Here is a 21,518-nt window from a genome sequence, read left to right as displayed (position 1 = left end):
AAGAAAGGTAAGAAACTGTGGTGGAAGCAGTGTTAAGCACTTACCAGGAGACCGCGTCGAGTAGGTTCAATAGAGTCATTGTTCGGTAGTTGTATATTATTAGCCTTTTATGGTGGAAGTTGCCCAAGATACAGTTCAGTACACGCATAATATAGACTTAAGATTGAGTAGATAGAGTAGATTCAGTAGTCTAACAGTAATTCATGGCAGATCATTCAACGGATAGTCCATTTATTGGAGATGGAAGATCACAGATCGCCGTTACATGGCTCGTACTTACAATCACATTTCAAGGTATGTCTAAATAATAGATGAACCAGTAACATACCTGTCTATGGAAGGCCAATGCCCCGATAGAGGTGATTAAAACTCAACTACCCACACAATTGATAAATTGATAAACTACAATGAGTTTCTCTACTCGTCTCCTCCAAGGCTGAGACATGATCCACACTTCAACAAAAGAATCTCAATCAAATATAAGAAGAGATCAAGTAATCAAGTTGACAGCGACAAAGGCCGAATATGACATTGGCTCCCAAACACAAAGCCGAGGCATGGGAATCAATCCCATGGCTGAAACCTCGACATAACAAGAAGCAAAAGGAACAATGAAGATATAGACACAGGAATAGGAGCTTGAGAGCGAACTCGGATACCCTGAATGGAGATGTAGGTAGTGTGAGGGTTAGTATACTTAGGGTTGAAGGAAGAGATAAGACTAAGTACGAGATACCAGATTGGCAAAGAATGAGGTATAGGAGCACTGTGGTAGGCTGCAAATTGCTATGTCCTATAAAAGGTTGCATTGAAGCCGTTATACACGAATTCGGAATAGCACATTGCTCCGCTATGGATACGCGTCTCATAACGAAGACCGAGAAGCGAGATCAATTCTATCAGTGTAACAGTTTAATGGTACGGCTTTTTATATAGTTTTCTTTGTTAGGTTCTGTGTGTTCAACCACAAAGGTTATGGTTGTTTTCGGAGGGGGTTATTCATACACGAAAACAAGAGAGAAACTATGATATGTATAGTGGTTCCTTACAAACTTTAAAAAACAAGGTACGAGACTACTACAGTTCTAGTTTTGAGTAGTGTATGTAATAGTACCTACTTGATCCATAGTTTAGAATGTTTACGACTTGCCGGCAAATTTATTGAAGTAGACGACTCGGCATGGATGAAACCTATTGGAAGTCACCACATCGTTCTAAAGAGAGGCCCAGTTCAAGGTCTTTCGACAACTACCCCCGTCCCCCCATTTTATATATAACATATCCTCCAGCTTTGTCATACTATAGTCCTCCGGCACACAAATTTTTCAAAATACGACATTGCCCCGACATTTACAACTAGCGACATCACCAATATAGAAGATGAACTAATGGGTTACACGTTAGTGAATATTCGTTCTAAACCAGGGAGATATGTTGAACATACTATCTAGAAGAGTAGGAAAACCAGGCACAAAGAGTGGTATTCTCACCACTTGTACCTGTTTGAAAGCTTCTGTGCGGCTCAATTCTACATCGAATACAAGCACTAAACATGAGATAGAGAGTTTGGACTACCAAACCAGAAAGGCAGAGATAGCCATAGAACCTTCAAAATTCTATCCAACCATACGAGCAGCTCGAAGGTCAATGGAAGGAGGAACAATAACAAGAATACCTGAATTCAGGACTCGCTTTGAAAACCATAATTTCTTGGATTATGCTAATAAACGGTATCCCGATGAAACATTTGTGATTGAAGGTAAGATTACATCTATAAGAAAGTCTGGTAAAGCAATGTACTTTATCGACTTATTACAAGATGGTACACAATTGCAAATTATGGCTAGCAACAAATTGATTAATGTTAGCGTAGAGGAATTCAATGAGATACATCTGCGCTTCAAAAGAGGTGACTTCATAATCTGTCACGGCTTTGCTTCTGTGACCAATGTTGGTGAATTGACAGTGAAGGCAAACGCACCATTGCAGTTACTAAGCCCATGCTTGAAAGCTATGCCCAACCATCTTGTCGATAGGAAGAACATCAACTCGCAAAGAGTTTTGAACTATTTGGTAAACCGGGATTCTCAAATTCCAATCTTAGTAAAGTCTTGGGTCATCCAAGCAATGAGAAATTTCTTCTTAAAGAAGGACTTTATTGAGGTTCAAACGCCGATATTGAGCGGCCCTGGAACAGGTGCTAATGCTCTGCCCTTCACAACGGCAGCTCATGCAATTTCTTCTACTGATATTGAGGAGGCAGCCGTTCAGTTGAGAGTTGCTCCAGAATTATGGTTGAAGAAGCTAGTAATTGGTGGATTCGACAGGATATTCGAGATAGGAAATAACTTCAGAAACGAAGGAATTGATGCTACTCATAATCCTGAATTTACTAGTTGTGAATTTTATCAGTCATTTATTAGTTTGCCAGACTTAATGAAAATTACTGAGGAAATGTTCAAGTTCATTCATGAATACTTGTCCCACAAAAGCAGTACTAAAGTTCCATCCATAGCTCTGACAGTTTCCAAGTTGAACACCTTCACCGTAGAATTCCCCAAATTTGAGTTCCTTCCAACTTTAGAAGCTAAGACTGGAATTCCATTACCGCAAGATTTGAACTCAGCAAACTTGGTCGAGTACTACGAGAAATTGAATTTAGAAGTACCGAAGAATAAGTCACCTGCTAACTTACTAGACAATTTATCAGGAATATATTTAGAATCAATTTCTTTGGAGGTGGAAAACACTCCAGTTTTCATTTACAATCAACCGGCGGTGTTGTCTCCATTAGCAAAGTCGTCAGTGATTGAATATGATGGAGGAAGAGCATTTGATATTTCCATGAGATTCGAGCTCTTCATAAACGGCAAGGAATATGTGAATTCGTATGAAGAGGAAAACTCACCTTACGAGCAATTCAAAAAATTCAAGCTTCAGCAGAGTGCCAGAGAACAGTTTAAAGACGATGAAATGTTAATTCCTGATTGGGAATACATAAAGGCCATGGAGTACGGGTTGCCTCCAACCGGAGGATGGGGATGTGGAATTGATAGACTTGCAATGTTATTTGCTGGTGTTGATAGGATAGACTCAGTGTTGCCATTCGGAAACTTACGAGATGTCAAGAAACAATAGAGTACATAAGTGATAATTCTTGTAAATATGAATACGAATACATGACGAAAAATAAGTAAGATTAGATTCGCCATAACCACCTCATTGTGAGGGGCCGTCAAGATTGCAAGAATCCCAGTCTCAACGGCACCAGATCCACTAAAACGAGATCGGTTTGCCCAATTGAGAATAATACAGTACCTATTATATGACTAAGAGGAGCTCCTCTCACAAATATGAAGTCTCACCAGTATCAACTTTAGCTGCACAAGACAAAAGAAGAGTCACGTTATACAGCCAAAGTTTATCACCAGATCACCAAATGAAACTCGTAGTATTAGACATCAGCGGGATACCAGGTAACAACAACAACATCAGTGATAACAACAAAGAAAGTGAATGTGAACAAAGCAACCCTCCTCAAATATAATCACATGAATAGAAATCAAAGTGTGTCTGCAAAAAGCAGCACAGGCATATTATCTTGCAAATCAGAGTCCGCAGCTGACAAAACCGATGCGTAGCTACGACATAAAATTATGTACAGAAAACTGGGGCACAGGAAGCGAGCAACAAATATGGGGCTGAGGGACGACTTCCAACAAGACAGCTATTTGAGATAAACAGAGAATAGCAGTTTTTTAAGATGACCTACTGAACGCAACAGCGCCGTCGCAAGACTGACAGTTACATGACACTTACATGTGGCGAGAGGTTTAAAAACAATAGTAGGTACCGTTGTACGTTGTTTTTGAGTTTCAACACCTGCATATAAGAAGCCGAGAAATAAAGTTATTGTGGACGACACGTCGCTAGTTCTTTTGCCGTAACGCAGACACTAGATCAGCTAAGTTGGTATTCACAAGCATAAAAAATAAACACGTAAAAGCGATTTACGTGCCCAAGACATTTTGATAGGCTCAGAGAGCAGGGGTCCTATTCCTAGATCAAGCAGTAAGGTTCTGGAAACAAGTAAAGGAAAGACCCTGTTAGTGCCAACCAATGTGACGAAAAAGCTGTATGCGTCAATAGACTAACATTGCATGACGCAGAATTAGAACGGTTAGCTTGCACAAGTAGCTGCTGACATCGTAGCACCCTCACGGCTTGTGCGATTTTTCTTGCCTGGGACCTTACGTTTACAGCCCAGCCTCCACCAATGCCTCATAGACGAGGTAGTCGCCAACAACAAAAACAGGGCCTCTAAGGTACGGGTGTGAACCAAACCAGGGGCGTGTATCAGATATGAGGTGGACAATCACGGGTTTTGTAATTGGTATACCGAAACAACTCAGTTGGTTACTAGAGGAGAAAATATAGCTATCCTAGAACACTATCATGTAGGAGTACGTACATCCTACTGCCGTACGCACAGAATTGGTCAATCCATATACGACATTTCCCGATGGAGCCATGAATTCATCAGTGGAGCAAACTGGGATCGGACATTTCTTGCAGACGGCTAGCCGTCAGAAATCGCCATCGTCTGGTAACTCAGGGCGTCACGAAGCGGATAGCAATAATGACGGTAGAAGAGGCCGAGATTCGAAGTTGGCGTTGGAGATGGTTCTGACATTTTGGTAGGTATCTGGTAGCGGAATCAAACTGAGCCCTGTGATCAGGAACACTGGCTTCACCTATTCAGTGATATGGAGATAGACCCTTGTCGTTAGTGTCGGGCTTGTTCCAGGCAACATCCCAATGCAGACATGCACCACCGAAGAAGGGAAGCTGTAAAACGCTGTTTCTGGTGAAATTCCGCCCCAGAAATATCAAAGTTAAAAAATTGTCGCTTGCGATTGGAGAAATGGCACATAGTGAACTGATGATGGATCAGGAGACTACTAGTAGGGTGGTAGGGTAGGTAAGGGGACAGCATAAACATAACATAACAGAGCAAAACAACCACATCACAAACCACCACAACACCAGGAGAGGGCCAAGTGAACCCTGCGACTGGGGGGTTGATTGCAATTTCCAGGGTCCACAAAACTGTGACACCCGTAGAACAATGCTTATCAATGGCATTATCACACCAGTAGTCACATTCGCTCCAGTAACTAGATCTCTTTGTTTATTGAGCTTGAGCCTCTCATTTTTGTATCACTGCCCGTTAGCTCACCAAATGTCTAATCCGATTTAATATTTTCCATTCTTGTTATTTACCATTGTGATTCCATCACTATCACGATCTTACTCCATACCCTATTCTCCATCGCTGTTCCTCGTTTCCCAATTAATAATCCTATTTTTTATTTATTTATTAATTTTATTTTTCCCATGCCTGCCTTTTATTTTTCTTCCAACTACTGCTGTTTATTCCACTTCTTTATTATTATTTACTCTTCCTGTAATTAATTATTTTCGTCCTCTCCCACCGTTCCCTCTGCGTCTGCACTCTACTCCCTCCCCCCTCCGACACTGTTTCCCGTCTCAAAATATCTACCCTGAAAATCAGACACAACTCAACCATACGCTTTTCAAGTTTATGTTTTTAAGTGAGTTGTGTTCTTTCTTCCCCAGTGTTGTCGTGTCTTTTTAGTGATTGCCATTCATAACCATCACAACTCGGGCACATTCCAGTGGTTCAGCCCTCTCATCCGTCCCAGCCTTTGGACCACCCATTTGCCTGCTCTTCCTAGCGGCATAGACACGTAATTCTCAAGGAGACGACAAACGACAAAAACTGAAACAGACAACATCCAAACAGTGACAACAACCACCAGTTTTATCCACTAAAAATCACAAAAGAAGTGGTTGGAAACGTAGAAACACAGCTTCCGAGTGTCACATCAACTTTGGGAACTCCTCTGCCAAATACCAGTTGTCGGGAATCAAAATTATCGAATTAGCCTCGGTTTCCCTTGCAGATCTCGATACGACTTCTAAAGAATACATTCGTTGTTGATACACCACGCCAGCTCAACTCCAATTCCCCTAGAAACTAACAGAAACACTCCCTCAAACACTCACATCACTACAGCCATCATGAGAAAGATCTGGACCCTGAGAAAGGACCGTGATAAGCGGAAGAGCATCTCGGCTTCAAATTCACCGTCGCTTTTCTCGTCGGGAGCTCACTTCGAATCGTCTTCCGCTCAGCACAATAACTCCAGCTATACTGGCAATCAGAGCGACGTAGAATCGGCTTATCATGATACTCCACAGTCGATTTCAGAAGAATTCCATGACGATTATTCAACTCTCAACGGAACAACCGACTCAGTAAAAGCATCATCCGCCGGTTCGGTCTTTACTTCAACCACCCATGACTATACTTCTTCTCGTCATATGAGTGGCCATATCAGACTGAGATCATCGGTTTCTATTTCAACTTCGACACCAAAAAGTGTCTACGGTTTGGTAAAGCACGATTACGACACAAGACTCGTGAAAAACGGATGGTTAAACGGTATAGTTAATTCCAGCACAGTAAGTGAAATCAGCGACCAGACACTCAGATTGGTTCGTGTGGAACTCAAGGGATCACATTTGTATTTATATAAGCCCAATCCGGCTTTGAATATCAAGAATTTCCGTGTTAATACCTTAAATGGAGGATTTGGAATGAATGGAAGCGAAAGCAATGATGATTTGCTTCCAGTAATCAATAGCAGCAATGGAAATACTGCTTTAAATCCAATTGAACAAATCAAAGCTGCCAATTTATCTACAGCCTCTCTTTCTTCAGGCTCAGAAGTATTCAAGAACGCCAATAGCTCGAACTTGACCATTCATGACATAGGAGCTCCGGCGCCAATACCGCTGAGTGGAGTTCAGCCCTTGCAGGGTGGTGCAGCTTTGACAACGTCAGCTCTGCCCCTGAAGTATAGGGTACCTCCAGAAGTTCCTGAAGATGACGAAGATGAAGAAGGCTTTCAAAGGTCAATCAATGAGAACAGAAATGGTAATCCAGACAATTACCACCAGAACATTAGTGGCAATACAACGAATAGCATGGTGACCGGCAATAGTAATAAAAACAGCATGACAAATACCAATACAAACAGCCATAATACTACGAATACCTGGGCTTCTTCAACTGCCAACTCATCTAACGCCCACCAGCAACAATACCAATCACTCGCCACGCCAGCTGCCACTCCACAGATCAACGTAGATGAAAAGTATGATGATGCATTCTTTACTATAACATACTTCTCGACCAAACTCCCTCATCCAGATCTTTCATTTGACTTCAAATCCCATACATTTATAACATCTATAGCGTCAATCTGCCAATCTTCTGAAACTTCGCCTTCATCTACTCCCAACTCCATAGAATCACTTCTCCATTTCATTCTTTTCGACGTGGAAGAAGCAGATAATGCTCATATAGTTGATCTCATTAATATCCTTCCTATTTTCCCATCATTTGGCAAAATCTTAAGGCTAGTAGCCGATTTCCTCGCCTCTCTTTACACCAAGAAGTTCCAAGGGTACTTCAATCAGAGTGTGGTGATCGACAGGGTACTTAAGATCCTTTACAATGTTGAGGAAAACTTTGATGGATTTCTCCTCAAGCTGGACATTGCGCCATTCATCTTGCGTATTCTTGAGATTTTGGGTGATGCTGAAACAACTGAAATAGAGCTGGCACGTATTCTGAAGTTCAAGAAAGTAATGCTCCACAAACAGCAGTCGCTCATTAACTTAGTGAATAACGACAGACTCACCCTTTCTTCGTCAGCATGGATGGACATCAATCCATTCCAAGACTTGAACTCCATGGTTTTTATGAAGGACATAAACTTGATAGAATTTGTGCAAACAATTTCTGCGATTGATCTCCGTTTCTTCCAGAATTGGAACCTGAATATTGATAAGTCCCTTTTATTATTCCTGTCGATCAATGGCTATTTTGATCTGGCACTGTATGACCACGGTTCAGCTGACTACTTCTACAAGAAGAATCCACTCATTTTCAACAACGACCATCATATCCATTATTTATCCAGATTGTTAGTCAACCACATCTTCGTCGAGCATTCATCAACTCCACTGCTTTCATCCCTGACTCTCGAAAGAAAGGCTCGCTTACTTGAGAAGTGGATCGACCTAGGATGCTTACTTGACAAGAGCGGAAATATGTCCTCTTGGTTGGGTATCTCGTCAATTATCTTGTCTCAACCAGTTCTCAGATTGACAAAAATATGGTCATTAGTTTCTCCAAATTACATCAAATTACTTAAGAATGATTGGTCTCCTGTCCTTTTTGAACTCGACCGTCGTCACTTGGCTAATGGATCCCCCGAAAAGCTTCATGGCTCTTCTCCTTCATCTCCAGGAAAGGAGGAGCTCAGAGACTCGATTAATTTCAAGGATTCGTACCATATCATGGCACCTAGGGGCTTAGGTAAGATTTACCCCAAGGAGAAGGTAATTCCATATTTTGGCGATTTGGTTATTAACAACAACTCCACAACAGACATTTTCGAACTTGAGAGTATCTGGAAGCGTATTAACTACTCTTTTAATCGTTGGAATGAGTATCTTCTGAACTTAACCAATTATTACGATGTGATCAACTACAATGATGACGTTCTCAGAAGATACGATTCGATGGGTTTCATATTTTCAAATGAAAGTTTGAATCAAGTTCTTTATTTAGGTGCTAACGAGGATGGCAAACCTATTCCACCACCACACGATGATGCAAGAATGCTGAGAAAGAGTAACAGCAGTAATTTAAGCAGTGGTCTTGGTACGACTCATCTCACTGAAAAGCTTTTAAAGTTAATTGAGCTCAACTGCGATTCAGTGAACTTGGAAAAGATCATGCATTTATCCCTCAACTTGGAACCAGATTTGCCAGAAGCATATTTAAAGACCGACAGAACCCCTGTTCCTAACTCCTTAGAACTCAACTTTGCTAGAAACTTGAACATTTCAAATATTTCTATTCCATCAACAGGTTCTTCCGCGTCATTGACTACAGAGATCGAAGCAGGAATGCCTGCAAATGATAACTTAGGTCCTTCAACTGCGCCTTCGACTCCTGGTCTAAAGAGTTCATCAGCAATGACAGCCATAAATGAACATAATCCTGCTGCCAGAATTCCCTCTTTTAATGACAAATACTTCAAGATCAACTTAGCCAAGTATGACGACCTTGCAAAATCTCACGAGGACTCTGTACACCAGCGTCTCGAGGCATCGACTAACAAATACAATTACATTATAGACGACGAGTTGACATTTAGAGTTGACGATTTTGTGAGTGAAGTAGATCTGGCCAACAATACAACTTACATTACTATAGACGACGTTGACAATGTGGACGTTGATGACGACGTTCCAGGATTGGGAATTGACGTTGATGATATTTTGAATTCTGATAAATTTGCTAATTTTACTATGTCACCCAAGGCAACCGCTAACAGCCCAGCTGTCAACAGGAATACTATTCAAGGAGAGACCAATGGTGCCAACACTACATCGCAAACTCTTGACCATCCACTTCGTTTCATTCCAAAATATGCTACCATCGATAAGTTGATCGATTTGTTGCTTATTGATGTACGTTATTTTGACCATGATATTAATCTCGACTTGACGGAGTATCGTTTTGTGTTCCTCTTGAATTACAATTCTTTTATCACCACTAAGGAATTACTTGACAAACTTGCACTCCGTTTCATCAACTCAGGAAATGCAGTGATCTCTGTAATGAAGAAAGAATACTTCGAGAACAACCCAGAATACCGTCCACAACACTTGGAATTCCCCAATTGGAACTTAGATGCAACTGTGGACCTTAATGAATTGGGTGATGTTGATTACGAGTTATTGCTTAAGATTCAAATCAATATCTTGAAGGTTTTGATTGTGTTGATTAACAATTTCTACTCCAATTTCCTGCTTGATTTGGGTAATAAGAAGATTCTTATCAAGTTGCTTAAACTTTTCAGCAACGAAATCTTGCAGTGGTACAATTCTAACAAGATTGATGCTACACTCGAGAAGTCCTTTGAAAGTTTAGTCAACTACTATAAAAAGTTGAAGAAGCTCTTCGTGAAGAAAACATACAGACCTATTGAGATTCTGAAATTTGATGAATACATCATCAAGGAATTTAAGTTTAATAACTCACTACACGAGGTGCCTATGAATAGAAACTTACCATCTCACAAGAATGTTTCGAAGATTGAGAAGTTCCTTCATAAGTTCAATAAACTTCTCACTGTTTTCTATAAGGGAATTAAAGCTGAAGATTGGATCAGAGTTTACAAGATAATTGAGACCGTGTATGAAGCAAATGGGTTGTTTGAATTCAACTTGCAAAAGTCTTCTGTTCCAGAAGAACAGATGGTCATCTCAAATGTTTTCACGTTTTTCGAAACACTTGTGGAGCCAACGGAAAGGCAATTGATTCTTAAGAAGTTTCCCTTGGTTTTCCGTAAACTATTCAAGTTGTATTTCAAATTCCGTTCCTATATTTTGATTCAGTTAACGGATCTTAACATTACTGTGGAAGAGAGATTGGACAGAATGAAGACTTTATTGATTATGTGTAAAATTTCCAAGTTGAAGATGAGCGACAATCAGTTTGTTTTCGAAGGTGGAAGGGGTAATATTCCTTCTTGTATCGAAACAGCAATCACTAATGTCATCTATTCTCCCGAAAGTCGTCTTTTCACTAACCTTTGGATCAAGGCCTCCTGCACGCTCAATGGTGATGACACGAGTACGCCACCAACCTCCTCATATGATGACTTGAACCTGTTGTTGCCCGTTAAGGTAACTGCTTCTGATTTACAAAGTGGAGAGCCTTTGTTACCTTGCTTTGGTTGGATCATTCAAAACATAATCGAGACCAACAAGTGCCCTTCATTCTATAAAGATCTGATCAACTTTAACAAGAGATACTTGATTTTCAAGCTTATAAAGGAATTAGGCGTGGAAGATTTAGACAATTCCGAAGCACCGGATTTCACGTATTACGATTCCAGAGAATTCGATTTCCTCTTGAAGTTGGATGAATCTCTTGTTGATAACCAGAGTCTCCGTGAGTTTACTTTCTTGGATAAGGACAGGGCAAAGTTGTTCAAAGCTGTCTTACACGAACAGCGCAAACTCCTTGTTCTAGATAATAAGAAGAAGCTGCTCAGAGAGAGCAAATTAGTACCAACTGGAGGCTCCAGTGCCACTACTGGAGGAAATTCAGCTATTCAGAGCAAGAAGCCAATTAATTCTAATGTCAAGAGACAATCGATCTCATACAAGGCAAATTCCTCTTCGCGTTTCAAGATCAGCGGCTTGTTCACTAAAACTAGACCATTCTCGCTTAATGTCTCCAACTACAACAGTGCTGAGAGACAAGTTGGTATAGACGAATTACCTAACCCTGACTTACAATTTGAAACTAAGCAGAAGCCATTTGCTGTTGTATCTTTGAAGGGAAAGAAGATTTTCCCGGTTTATTTATTGCCTTTGTGCTTCAAAGTTGATTCTGAAAATGGAGGAGAGGATTTCTTCTTTCAGGCCCCAAGCGAAGATGACTTAAACCAATGGATGGTAAAGTTGAACTATGCCAATAGACATTGGTTTTATTCAAGGACTCTCAATGTGAAGGGCGTTTACACAAACACAACATTTGGTATTCCAATTTCTGTTATATGTGCCAGAGAACAGTCAACTTACCCTCGTTTCTTGGAAATGATTTTCGACGAAATTGAAACTGAAGGATTGAAGGATGTTGGAATCTACAGAATCAGTTCCTCCATGAGTGAATTGATTAGTGTGAAGGCAATTATTGACAGGACTGGAAGTCTTAACTTGAATGAGAAAGTGTACGACACCCACACATTGACGAGTGTCGTCAAATCTTTCTTCAGAGAATTACCCGATGCTTTGCTATCGGATAATGTTATCAGCGCATTCTTTGCATTAAACAAAGAAGAGAGCAACAGAGCAGAGCCTGAAGATGAATATAAGACCTTAGACAAATATAAGGAGATCTTGAAGACATTGCCATTCTTCAACTACAACACATTGAAGTTGCTTTTGAGCCACTTACAGAAGGTCAGCCACTTCAGTGAAGACAATAAGATGACGTCATCAAACTTGGCCACCGTCATCGGGCCTGCCTTAACGGAGGCAAGTAACTTAGAGTCTTTAATCAACAACTTCGGTTTTATGAATTCCATCTTAGAGAAACTTATTTTGAATTTTGACTACGTTTTCAACGATGTTGTGATTGGTTCCATGATCAAAAATGAGTAAATGATGCATCCCATTCCAGAGTCTTTGAAGACACTTCCACATAACGTTTTTGTGCTGTACCATTAATGCCACCTTTATTTCTTGCCTGCACGAATATTTATCTCTTTATGTAGTTGTTCGCCATATCATTAATATTAATACTACGTCTATTATTTATTCATCGGTATTTTTTGTACCAATTTCGTAGCGTAGTAATAATAACAGACAGCTATATCATTTTACACCGTATTAAAATAATAATAATACTAATAATAATATTTATATATACTTTACATAACTATTTTATGCTCTCATGCATACATGGTACCTGCATTTTCGAAGGATACCAATCTCCAAACTACCTTCGTCAGGATGAACGACATAATTTCAACCGGCTTGCAATTTACTCTAAAATAAGTGGCAATGTCCAACCCAAGTCAGAGAAAATCTATCCACAACCTTCGCCCCCCTTGAGTTATGATACGAGACCTCATCTTCCCACCCCATAAAATGTTTGACATATTATTCTTGGCGTTACTTTTAGTTGCAAAAAAATTTCGAGTGCGAAAAATATGCAAGGGGGATTCTTGTAAGCTGTGGAGATATACATAAGGATCGTGATTGCTACAACGACATTTGTCGGCTAGTATGGTGGTAATACATGAATTGTGAACTATAGACAGAAACACAGGGACACAAGTGTCCATCGAAAGGGAAATTTTATGACGGAAGAAGAAATAGGGGTATTTAGTGGTAGTGTAACAAAGCTTATGCGATGTCGAAAGAAGACTTACCAAAGTTTGGCTCACCACCTAAGGTGCCGAAAATGTCACCTACGTAGTTCTTAGAAGAGTACTTCTTACCGCTCTCGTAAACCTTATCCCAGTTAGTAAGAATGTCATGAATAATTGGGGTACCTGCGAGGACCAAGTTGTCAAGAGAGGCACCAATTCCACCTTGGTCGGAGTCGAAGAAGAACTTCACGGTGTTGTTGAACAAAGATGGAGGTGGTCTGGAGAAGTCAGAGATGGTTCTCATGACAATGACTCTGTCAAAGTCGACTAATCCGTATTTGTCCAATCTGGTGAAGACTTCCAAAGAGGCGTTGTCTTCTTGAGCGGTGGAACAGTATGTAGCACTGCCATTGGTCATCAACTTGGTGAGGTTGGCGAAGTAGTCGCCTAAAGCGTTACCAGTGAAGTAGTTGTCGGAGGTTAAGACATCACACTTGTAAACAGATGGCAAAGAAGATGCAGCAGTTTCATTGTATAAAGCTCTGAAAGCAGCGTTTTGCTTAGTACCGTTGTTCAAGTCAACCTTCAAAGCCAACTCAACAGCTCTGTCTCTCAACTTCTCATTGACTTCGAAAACTTCAGTTCCGTAGACGTTTCCTGGGTAAGTGTCTTGGTTGTCAGTTCCGTATGGAATGTAACCAGAAGTCCAGTTAGCGTTGGTGTTGTGGTAGTCTGTGTAGTCGAATTGGTATTCCAAACCAACTTGGACAGCATACTTGGCGAAAGTGACACCACCAATAGTAGTGTACTTTGGCTCACCACCAGCAATACCGGCAATTAAGAAGTAGGTCTTGGATAAGTCGAACAATGGGTTCATGGTCAAAGCAGTGACGGAAGCAGCAGCATTGATCTCACCTTCACCAGTGGTGATTTGACAGATAGTGTAGTTAGTGGTACAGTGAACTGTTGGGTAGATTGGGGACAAACCTGGAAGGGTGATGTTGTGAACAAAGTCCAAAGCTTCCAACCATGGATCCCTCTCTAACTCAAACATAGAGACAACAAAGGCCTTTGGCTGGTAGATAGCGAATGGCTTACCGTAGCTGGCTTGGATGTTGTCTCCACCCTTGGCACCAGTAGAGGCAGGAATGGCATCTTCCAAAGCAGTTTCGTTGATAGCACGCTTCTCAAACAATGGTTGAGCTAAAACAGTGGATAAAACTGAACCGACAGCACAAACGAGACCGAACTTCATTGTGATTATTTGCTTGAAGGACAGAAAAGAAAAGACAAGAAATCACCAGAAAACTTCATTTCTACGAATGCCGGGGGAACCACCCTTATATAAGTATCTCCAACACCGTAGATCAGATTGGAATTTCTCCAAAAACCAGAGATTGGCCAACCGGATCCATCTCCCCTATGCGCTTCATATATACGAAACGGATGCATATTAATAATAATATCAAGTGCTACTAGTACCACTGTTCGCAGCAATATCAATGCACTTAGACCAATTGAGAATACCAATAATGCAGCTCAAGTCAATATTTCCCTTTTGGTCAGATTCGGAGCTTGCCAATTAATTAACTACTTCCGATGTTGTTATCTCTTGTGCATGGTTTTTTGACTTCTCTGGGGGTAAAGCAGAATCATGGGCCACAAACATAACACTATTTTGGCCCCATCTTGTCTACCTATGTGCTGCCAGAATTCCGTTGCCCTAGTTGGTGGAGATATTCGCCCAAATAGGCAGGTGAGAGAATGTAGCAGTGGAAAATACGGGAATTTCAGGAATTTCATATTTGGATGCGATGCCATAGCATGGAGAGGGAGCACGATACCTACGGCGAATGTTTTAATGGGTCCGCATTGACTTGGGGTTGTTGTAGTATAGCGCAAGCGGACGTCAAGTGATGTACGACTGGTGACGTTGAGTTGCCAATTGCCCAGAGAAGAGAGAAATCGGCCAACTCTTCGGCAAGCCTCGGTGAACTTTCATGAAAATAATGCCGTCTGCTATTACTACAATGGACGAAGGCTGAGAACCGAAAGGAGCCGTTTGCCGCAAGTTCGACGTTCTGTGCTCCTCATGCTTTCTACAAATTTCCAGTCGCCGGACTGCGGTGTTTGTGGGAGAATAACATCCAACCGTACCATCGGTTCATACGGTTGCTAAGATTCTACGGTCTCTACGGGGTATACCAAAGGGCAATTCGAACTTCATTGCTATAGAGCACAAACCTAGACCTTTCTGGAATGTCTAAATTTCTCCTATTCACAATTCGAGACCTCCCTACTCCTTGTTCCTTCGGAAAGACCCAAAAATGATGGACGTCAAATATTTTTTATTTTCTAGTAAATTTTTTAAATGGACGTTTTCGAGGCCATTAAGATTCTGATGATAAGAAGAATGGGGGATTCCTTTTTCGATAGGGGGTGTGTTTAATTGGATATCGATAAGGCATTTTCAATGGATTTTCAATCAAGGTCGTAGTCATTGTTCTCTCTATCAAGCAGGCTCTTAACAAAAAGATTTGGTGTGAGGCTCCACTTGTACCCCTCACACTCCGTATCTTGTCTGAGTCGGTCGCTTATGCCACTTCAAAGCTATCTTTACCAAAATCAGGCTTACCACCTAAAGTTCCAAAAATATCTCCCAAGTAGTTCTCTGCCTTGTACTTCTCACCACTCTCATACACATCGTCCCAATGGGAGATAACATCATGGATGAAGGGGAATCCGGCGTTGACCAAATTGGTAAGGGAGTGGCCGATACCACCTTTATCGGTATCAGTGAAGAATTTGACTGTATCATTTGCCATTGATGGAGGCGGTCTGGAAAAATTCGAGATTGTTCTTAATACAACAATTCTTTCGTAATCAATGAGACCGTATTTTTCCATTCTGGTGAAAACTTCCAAAGAGGCATTATCCTCTTGTGCGGTAGAACAATAGGTAGCACTGCCGTTTGTCATCAATTTGGTGAGATTGGCAAAGTAATCGTTTAATACATTACCTGTAAAATAGTTATCCGAGGTTAAAACATCACAACCAACAACGGCTGGAGGGCTTGTAGCAGCCTCTTCTTTATACAATTGGCGAAATTCTTCGTTCTTGGCGGTACCGTTATCCAACTCAACGCTGGAAGCCAACTCTAAAGCTCTATCTCTTAACTTCTCATTTAATTCGAATACCTCAGTTCCATAAACATTCCCTGGATAAGAGTAAGGATTGTCAGCTCCATATGGAATATATCCCGTAAGCCAGTTAGGATCTGTGTTGATATAATCACGATAATCAATTTGATACTGTAAACCAACTTGAATAGCGTACTTAGCGAATGTTGCAGATCCTGTAGTAACTTGGGTTGGCTCACCGCCAGAAATTCCAGCCAATAACCAATATGTCTTGGAAAGATCGAACAAAGGATTCAAAGTTAATGCAGTTAATGAAGATGCAGCATTAATTTCTCCTTCTCCTGCAGTTGCTTGACAAATAGTATAGTTAGTAGTACAATAGATGGTAGAATAAATGGGAGATAATCCTGGGATGGTTATATTATGTGCGAAGTCTAAAGCTTCTAACCAAGGGTCTCTTTCCAATTCAAACATAGAGACAATGAATACTTTAGGCTTGAAAATAGCGAAGGGCTTACCATAACTAGTCTGGAAGTCATTATTAGAAGTAGTCGCTAATGTTACAGTACTGTTATCACCTGAAGCCACCTCACGCTTAGAAATGGAAAAAGGCTGTGCTGCAGCTATTGCGGCCAAAATATTGAATGCAAAAAACTTCGATGTTCTCATGTTAAATGCTTAACTCTTGGATTTTCACTAAACCAAAAAGAATTCAAGGAAGAGGAAGTGGTGACTAAGCCACCATTATATACTGTTCCCTTTTGACTATCCTTTGGCTATCAATCCAGAGAAATTTCACTGGCTCCGTCCAAATGATTGTCTATGGACTACGGCAAATATATTGTACCTCGAAGTGCCAAGAATCTTGGCAAGCTTATCGTTTTGGGGATAAATTATCTACATAAATTTCTTGGTGACAATGAGATATTTTGAAACATAGAATTTATTCCAAAGGAACAAAATAGATGGGAATTGGCCATCTTGTTTCATGGGCAAGGCAGCGACGATAGACGATCTTGACGGGCAAGCTTTTATCATAGCTTTAGTTTCATTTCAACTCACTTTGCCCAAGTTTGCAAAAGCTTGCAAATGCGTGCATTCAACCGCACTATAGTACACAGATTATAGAAAAAAAGTAGACCGTACTACTCCAATAATTCCAAAAGCAAAAGACTCCCAAAGATTTTGGTGCCGTACAGAGCCTTGTTCGATTCTGATTTCTGATCAGGCATGATGGATTTAGATAATGATTTGGGCCATCCGACATGCATTGACATGGCATTTTTGGAATTTCCACTTCATCCCATTTGACTCCATGGAGTTAGCAATTAGGATTTGAGCAGCGATTGCCATAAAATTCTTCCTCTAGGCCCACTATTATCCCCCACATGGAGGTATATTTTTCACAATACGAAGACAAAAATTTCTTAGGTGGCTATTTTGATAGACTGCAAGTTGTATCCACAAAACCTGCATACATAACCTTTTTAAAACAGCGGTATGGGTCTTCTACGAAACAGCGGTATGGATCTCAAATTAACGTGCAGGTCTCAAATATATGATTACCCAATTAGGCAATACACTATGTGCAGTCCATAAATTTGTAACCTGCTAAAACGTGACATTGTCCAAATGACGCGTTCATAACCCGCGAATCGCTTCTCTCAGCTCTGTTTACGCCCACGTCAACTTGCAGTTTACAGCATCATAAACCGCTGTTTAACTCTTTCTACTTTGTTAGTAGTCTTTATCACTCTTTATCACCAGCAAGTAGTTCGAAGAAAGAGTAGTTTGTGCCGTTCAAAATGGCAACGGTGCTAGAAGATGGTAATAGAGGTACCAAGCGAACTCAGGATGAAATTTCGGAAGAAAATGGTGATTTCAACCCTTTAGTATGTTAGATTCTTTCTTTCAAGTTAACATAGAATTGTTTACAACCAAACCCTAAAGGCTCTATGTTTTGTGTTTGAGATGAAGTTGTATCAATTGTTTTGAGTATAACGAGTAACTTCGATACTAACTATTTTTTTTTTCAGGGTGAACAATCAGTGGATGCGTTCATGACTCAAAGGCTTCTGGTGAAAAGAAGAAATATGATGACACAGCTTGGTCCTTCTGATTCAGATGAAAATTCAGAAGATAGCTCGGAATTGGAAAGCGAAAGTGACGAAGACGAAGATGGTTATAACGATGAAGATGAAGAAGTGGATGACTCGCCTGCAAGAGCAGGTGTTATAGAAAGAATCTCACTTAAGAACTTTATGTGTCATGATTCATTTGAATTGAAGCTAGGTCCTCAGATCAACTTTATTATTGGCAGAAACGGATCGGGAAAGAGTGCTGTATTAACGGGAATTTCAGTCGGTTTGGGTGCAAAGGCTACAGACACTAATAGAGGATCATCGATTAAAGAACTAATCAAGGATGGAAAATCAACTGCCCGCGTCTCTATAGTATTTCTTAACGACGGACCTGACGCGTATAAGCCTGAGGATTATGGGAAAAGAATTATTATCGAAAGAAAGATTCAGAGAGTTGGGGCAAATTCGTATTCTATTAAGTCTGAAGTGGGCAAAACAGTCTCAACCAAGAAATCAACTCTCGATGAAATACTTTATAAGTTTAGTATTACTATAGATAATCCGTTGGCATTCCTTTCACAAGACAAAGCTAGAGAGTTCCTAACTTCTACTACAGATAGGATGAAATATGACTTGTTCATGTCGGGAGCATTTATCACTGATATTTTGGATAACTACACAAGAACGACAAAAAATATTGTAGAGGTTCAAAAGAAGGTGCGGCAGGCCAAGGAACATCTAGCAGCATGCTCGCAAAAGTATCGTGAGGTGGCGACAGTTTATAATAGGCACAAGCAGTCGGACTACTTGAGGCACAAACTCGGAGTACTTCACGGAAAGGTATACTGGTATAACGTACATAATATAGAAGCTAAGATACAGAAGTATCAAGATGAAGTGGAGCATTGCCAGAAAGAAATCGAGCGAATAAATGAAGAATCAAGCAAGTGCGATTCGGCGATAGAAAAGTCGATGCCAAAGAGAGAACAGCTTGCAAACAGACAGGAAGAAATAGAGCGAAAAGTTGATGCTAGTAAAGTTAGGTATGAAACCGCCAAACAAAAAAGAGAAGACATCAGAAACACATTGGTTCAGACCGATGAAGAAATTGCTAAAAATATCAGAGATGTTGAGCAAACAAAGACTACCATAGAAAATAATAGAAAGCTAATAGAAGAGGAGCAGAAGAGAATTGACGAAATCAATGGTGGCTCCAAAGAAGCCTTAAGGACTTTTCGCGAGGAGCTTGAGCAAGAAGCGGTCGGTCTTGAGGAGCAAAGAAGAGAGATTAGGTCTACTCTCGATAATTTGGAAACTCGTGACAATCCAGAAATAGTCAATGTTCAGAAAGATATCAAGAATTCCGATAATAGAATAAGAGCTCTCAAGCAGAATCGTGCTGGGATTCAAGCCTCACAAAGAGATCAGTATGCTGCCTGGGGGAATAATATCAACAACGTGATACATAAAATCAGGGAGACTACCGGTTGGCACAAAGAGCCCATAGGCCCTCTTGGAGTGTCGGTCGAAGTAAAACCAGAGTATTCCGAATGGAAACCTTTGTTAAATGCTGTCCTTAATAAGACATTAGATTCCTTCTTGGTGTGTGATGAACATGACAGAAGAATACTTGAAGGGATATTGAAAAAGAATAATGTTCGAAAGAATATCCTCGTTAGAAAATTTGAACACTTCAACTATAGATCAGGAATGCCTGTTGGACATACTACATTTCTTGACATGATAAATTGTACCAATGAAGAAGTATTACACACTTTAATTGATCTTGGAAATATCGAGAAATTCATAATTAGTGACAAAAATAAGGGACATTTATTGATTGGTGAGAAGAATGTCATGAGTGTTTTTTCATTATTCAGTAGAATATCCGGAAGCAGACTTAGTAGTAACAACGGAACAATTAGAAGGGATCCAGTTTACTTCTCAGATGACATTGTTAAATTTTCCAGTGGCTCTATGGCTAATGATCTTATAGATATTGACAAGGAAATAGACGATGAAATTACTAATAATAATCTCTTAAAGAGAAGGTTGAGAGAGATTACTATGAAAGATCAGAATAACAAAATGAACTTGGAAAAAGACTTGAAAAGACTTAATGATCAACTCAACAAGACTAAAAAACAGATCTTCGAGACAGAAAATCGACTCAATGAAGATGGAGATATGTCCAAAATTGTCACATTGAATACCCAAATTGCAGAATACGAAGACCAAATAAAGCGCTACGAAGGTATTATTCAATCTCTCACAGACGAAGTGACTGCGAAAAAGGAAGAGTATGATGAATTGAAGCAAATAACAAAAAAGCTAAGATTGGAACTCGGCCATTTTCAAGAAGAAAAAGCAAATGCAATGGAAGAGTTGGTTAAATTTGACACCGAAGTCGCTACATTAAAGGATAACAAGGAGCAACTTGACTTCGAAAAGTCACAGAAAGATCTTCAGAAAGATAAAGCATCCAGCAAAATAGAAGAGGGAACTGCTAGGCTAAAGCCTTTAATTGAAACAGCTGAAAAAATCTGCCCTAGAGATGAAGTCACAATAACAGCCGATGACACTCAAGATTCGATAGCAAGCGAATACGCTGAAGTTCAACATCAAATAAAAGAAGCTGAAAAGGAAATTGGCAGGTCCTTTGAAGAGATTCAGTTGGAATTGATAGAAGCAAGAGATAAGAGGAATGATGCCAATCAAAACTTGGATGCTCTTGACGAGACATACAGACAGTTGGATTCCGATTTGAACGTAAGATTTAATTTCCTTCATACCACGATTTTATCAAGTGTACAACAGGCTAGTAGAACTTTTGAAAATGCCTTGGGTTTAAGAGGCTTCAAAGGATCTTTAGACTTTGACTTTGGAAAGAGGACTTTGACTTTGCTTGCTCAAACAAAGAGTGACGACGAAAAGAGAACTGTGGACTCCTTGTCTGGCGGAGAAAAATCTTTCTCTCAAATTGCATTATTGTTGTCGATTTGGAAAGTCATGGATTCCAGAATCAGAGGCTTGGATGAATTCGATGTTTATATGGATTCGGTTAACAGATCTATCAGTATTAAATTGTTATTGAGTGAGTTGAGGCAATATCCTAAATCTCAGAATATCTTCATCACCCCTCAAGACATAGCTGTTGTTGGAGATTTGAATAGTAGGGATGTGAAAATCCATAAGATGTCGGATCCTAGAAGTGACAATTAAATATTAAATATATCTTTAAG

At 40.2% G+C, this 21,518-nt stretch overlaps 5 protein-coding genes across 5 annotated transcripts; 3 read left to right on the top strand and 2 right to left on the bottom strand. All coding sequences in view use genetic code 12, as the record gives it.

Annotated features, from left to right (window-relative positions):
- Window positions 1-1,030: 1,030 nt before the first annotated feature.
- Window positions 1,031-3,138, top strand: MSK1 (lysine--tRNA ligase; the record flags this gene model as incomplete). The annotated part of the gene is made up of 2 exons (XM_064918861.1): window positions 1,031-1,066; window positions 1,564-3,138. The coding sequence occupies 2 exons, from the start codon at window positions 1,031-1,033 to the stop codon at window positions 3,136-3,138; spliced, it is 1,611 nt and encodes a 536-aa protein (XP_064772254.1).
- Window positions 3,139-6,408: 3,270 nt separating this feature from the next.
- On the top strand, window positions 6,409-12,550 carry BEM2 (Bem2p; the record flags this gene model as incomplete). Its single annotated transcript, XM_064915925.1, has 2 exons — window positions 6,409-6,720; window positions 7,186-12,550. The coding sequence occupies 2 exons, from the start codon at window positions 6,409-6,411 to the stop codon at window positions 12,340-12,342; spliced, it is 5,469 nt and encodes a 1,822-aa protein (XP_064772253.1). The 3' UTR covers window positions 12,343-12,550.
- Window positions 12,551-12,924: 374 nt separating this feature from the next.
- RJT20DRAFT_56752 (purine-nucleoside phosphorylase) lies at window positions 12,925-14,509 on the bottom strand. The gene has a single exon (XM_064920728.1). It carries the CDS (start codon window positions 14,308-14,310, stop codon window positions 13,090-13,092), a length of 1,221 nt encoding a protein of 406 aa, XP_064772252.1. The 5' UTR covers window positions 14,311-14,509; the 3' UTR covers window positions 12,925-13,089.
- Window positions 14,510-15,649: 1,140 nt separating this feature from the next.
- On the bottom strand, window positions 15,650-16,864 carry RJT20DRAFT_35 (purine-nucleoside phosphorylase; the record flags this gene model as incomplete). The annotated part of the gene is made up of 1 exon (XM_064919798.1): window positions 15,650-16,864. The coding sequence occupies one exon, from the start codon at window positions 16,862-16,864 to the stop codon at window positions 15,650-15,652; it is 1,215 nt and encodes a 404-aa protein (XP_064772251.1).
- A 1,136-nt stretch (window positions 16,865-18,000) lies between these two features.
- SMC6 (DNA repair protein) lies at window positions 18,001-21,498 on the top strand (the record flags this gene model as incomplete). The annotated part of the gene is made up of 2 exons (XM_064918480.1): window positions 18,001-18,087; window positions 18,232-21,498. The coding sequence occupies 2 exons, from the start codon at window positions 18,001-18,003 to the stop codon at window positions 21,496-21,498; spliced, it is 3,354 nt and encodes a 1,117-aa protein (XP_064772250.1).
- Between the last annotated feature and the right edge of the window lie 20 nt (window positions 21,499-21,518).

This window comes from Scheffersomyces xylosifermentans (assembly GCF_036884685.1).
Source record: "Scheffersomyces xylosifermentans strain CBS 12540 chromosome Unknown RJT20scaffold_7, whole genome shotgun sequence".
Classification (NCBI taxonomy): domain Eukaryota; kingdom Fungi; phylum Ascomycota; class Pichiomycetes; order Serinales; family Debaryomycetaceae; genus Scheffersomyces; species Scheffersomyces xylosifermentans.
This window is presented reverse-complemented; position numbering and strand designations above follow the sequence as displayed.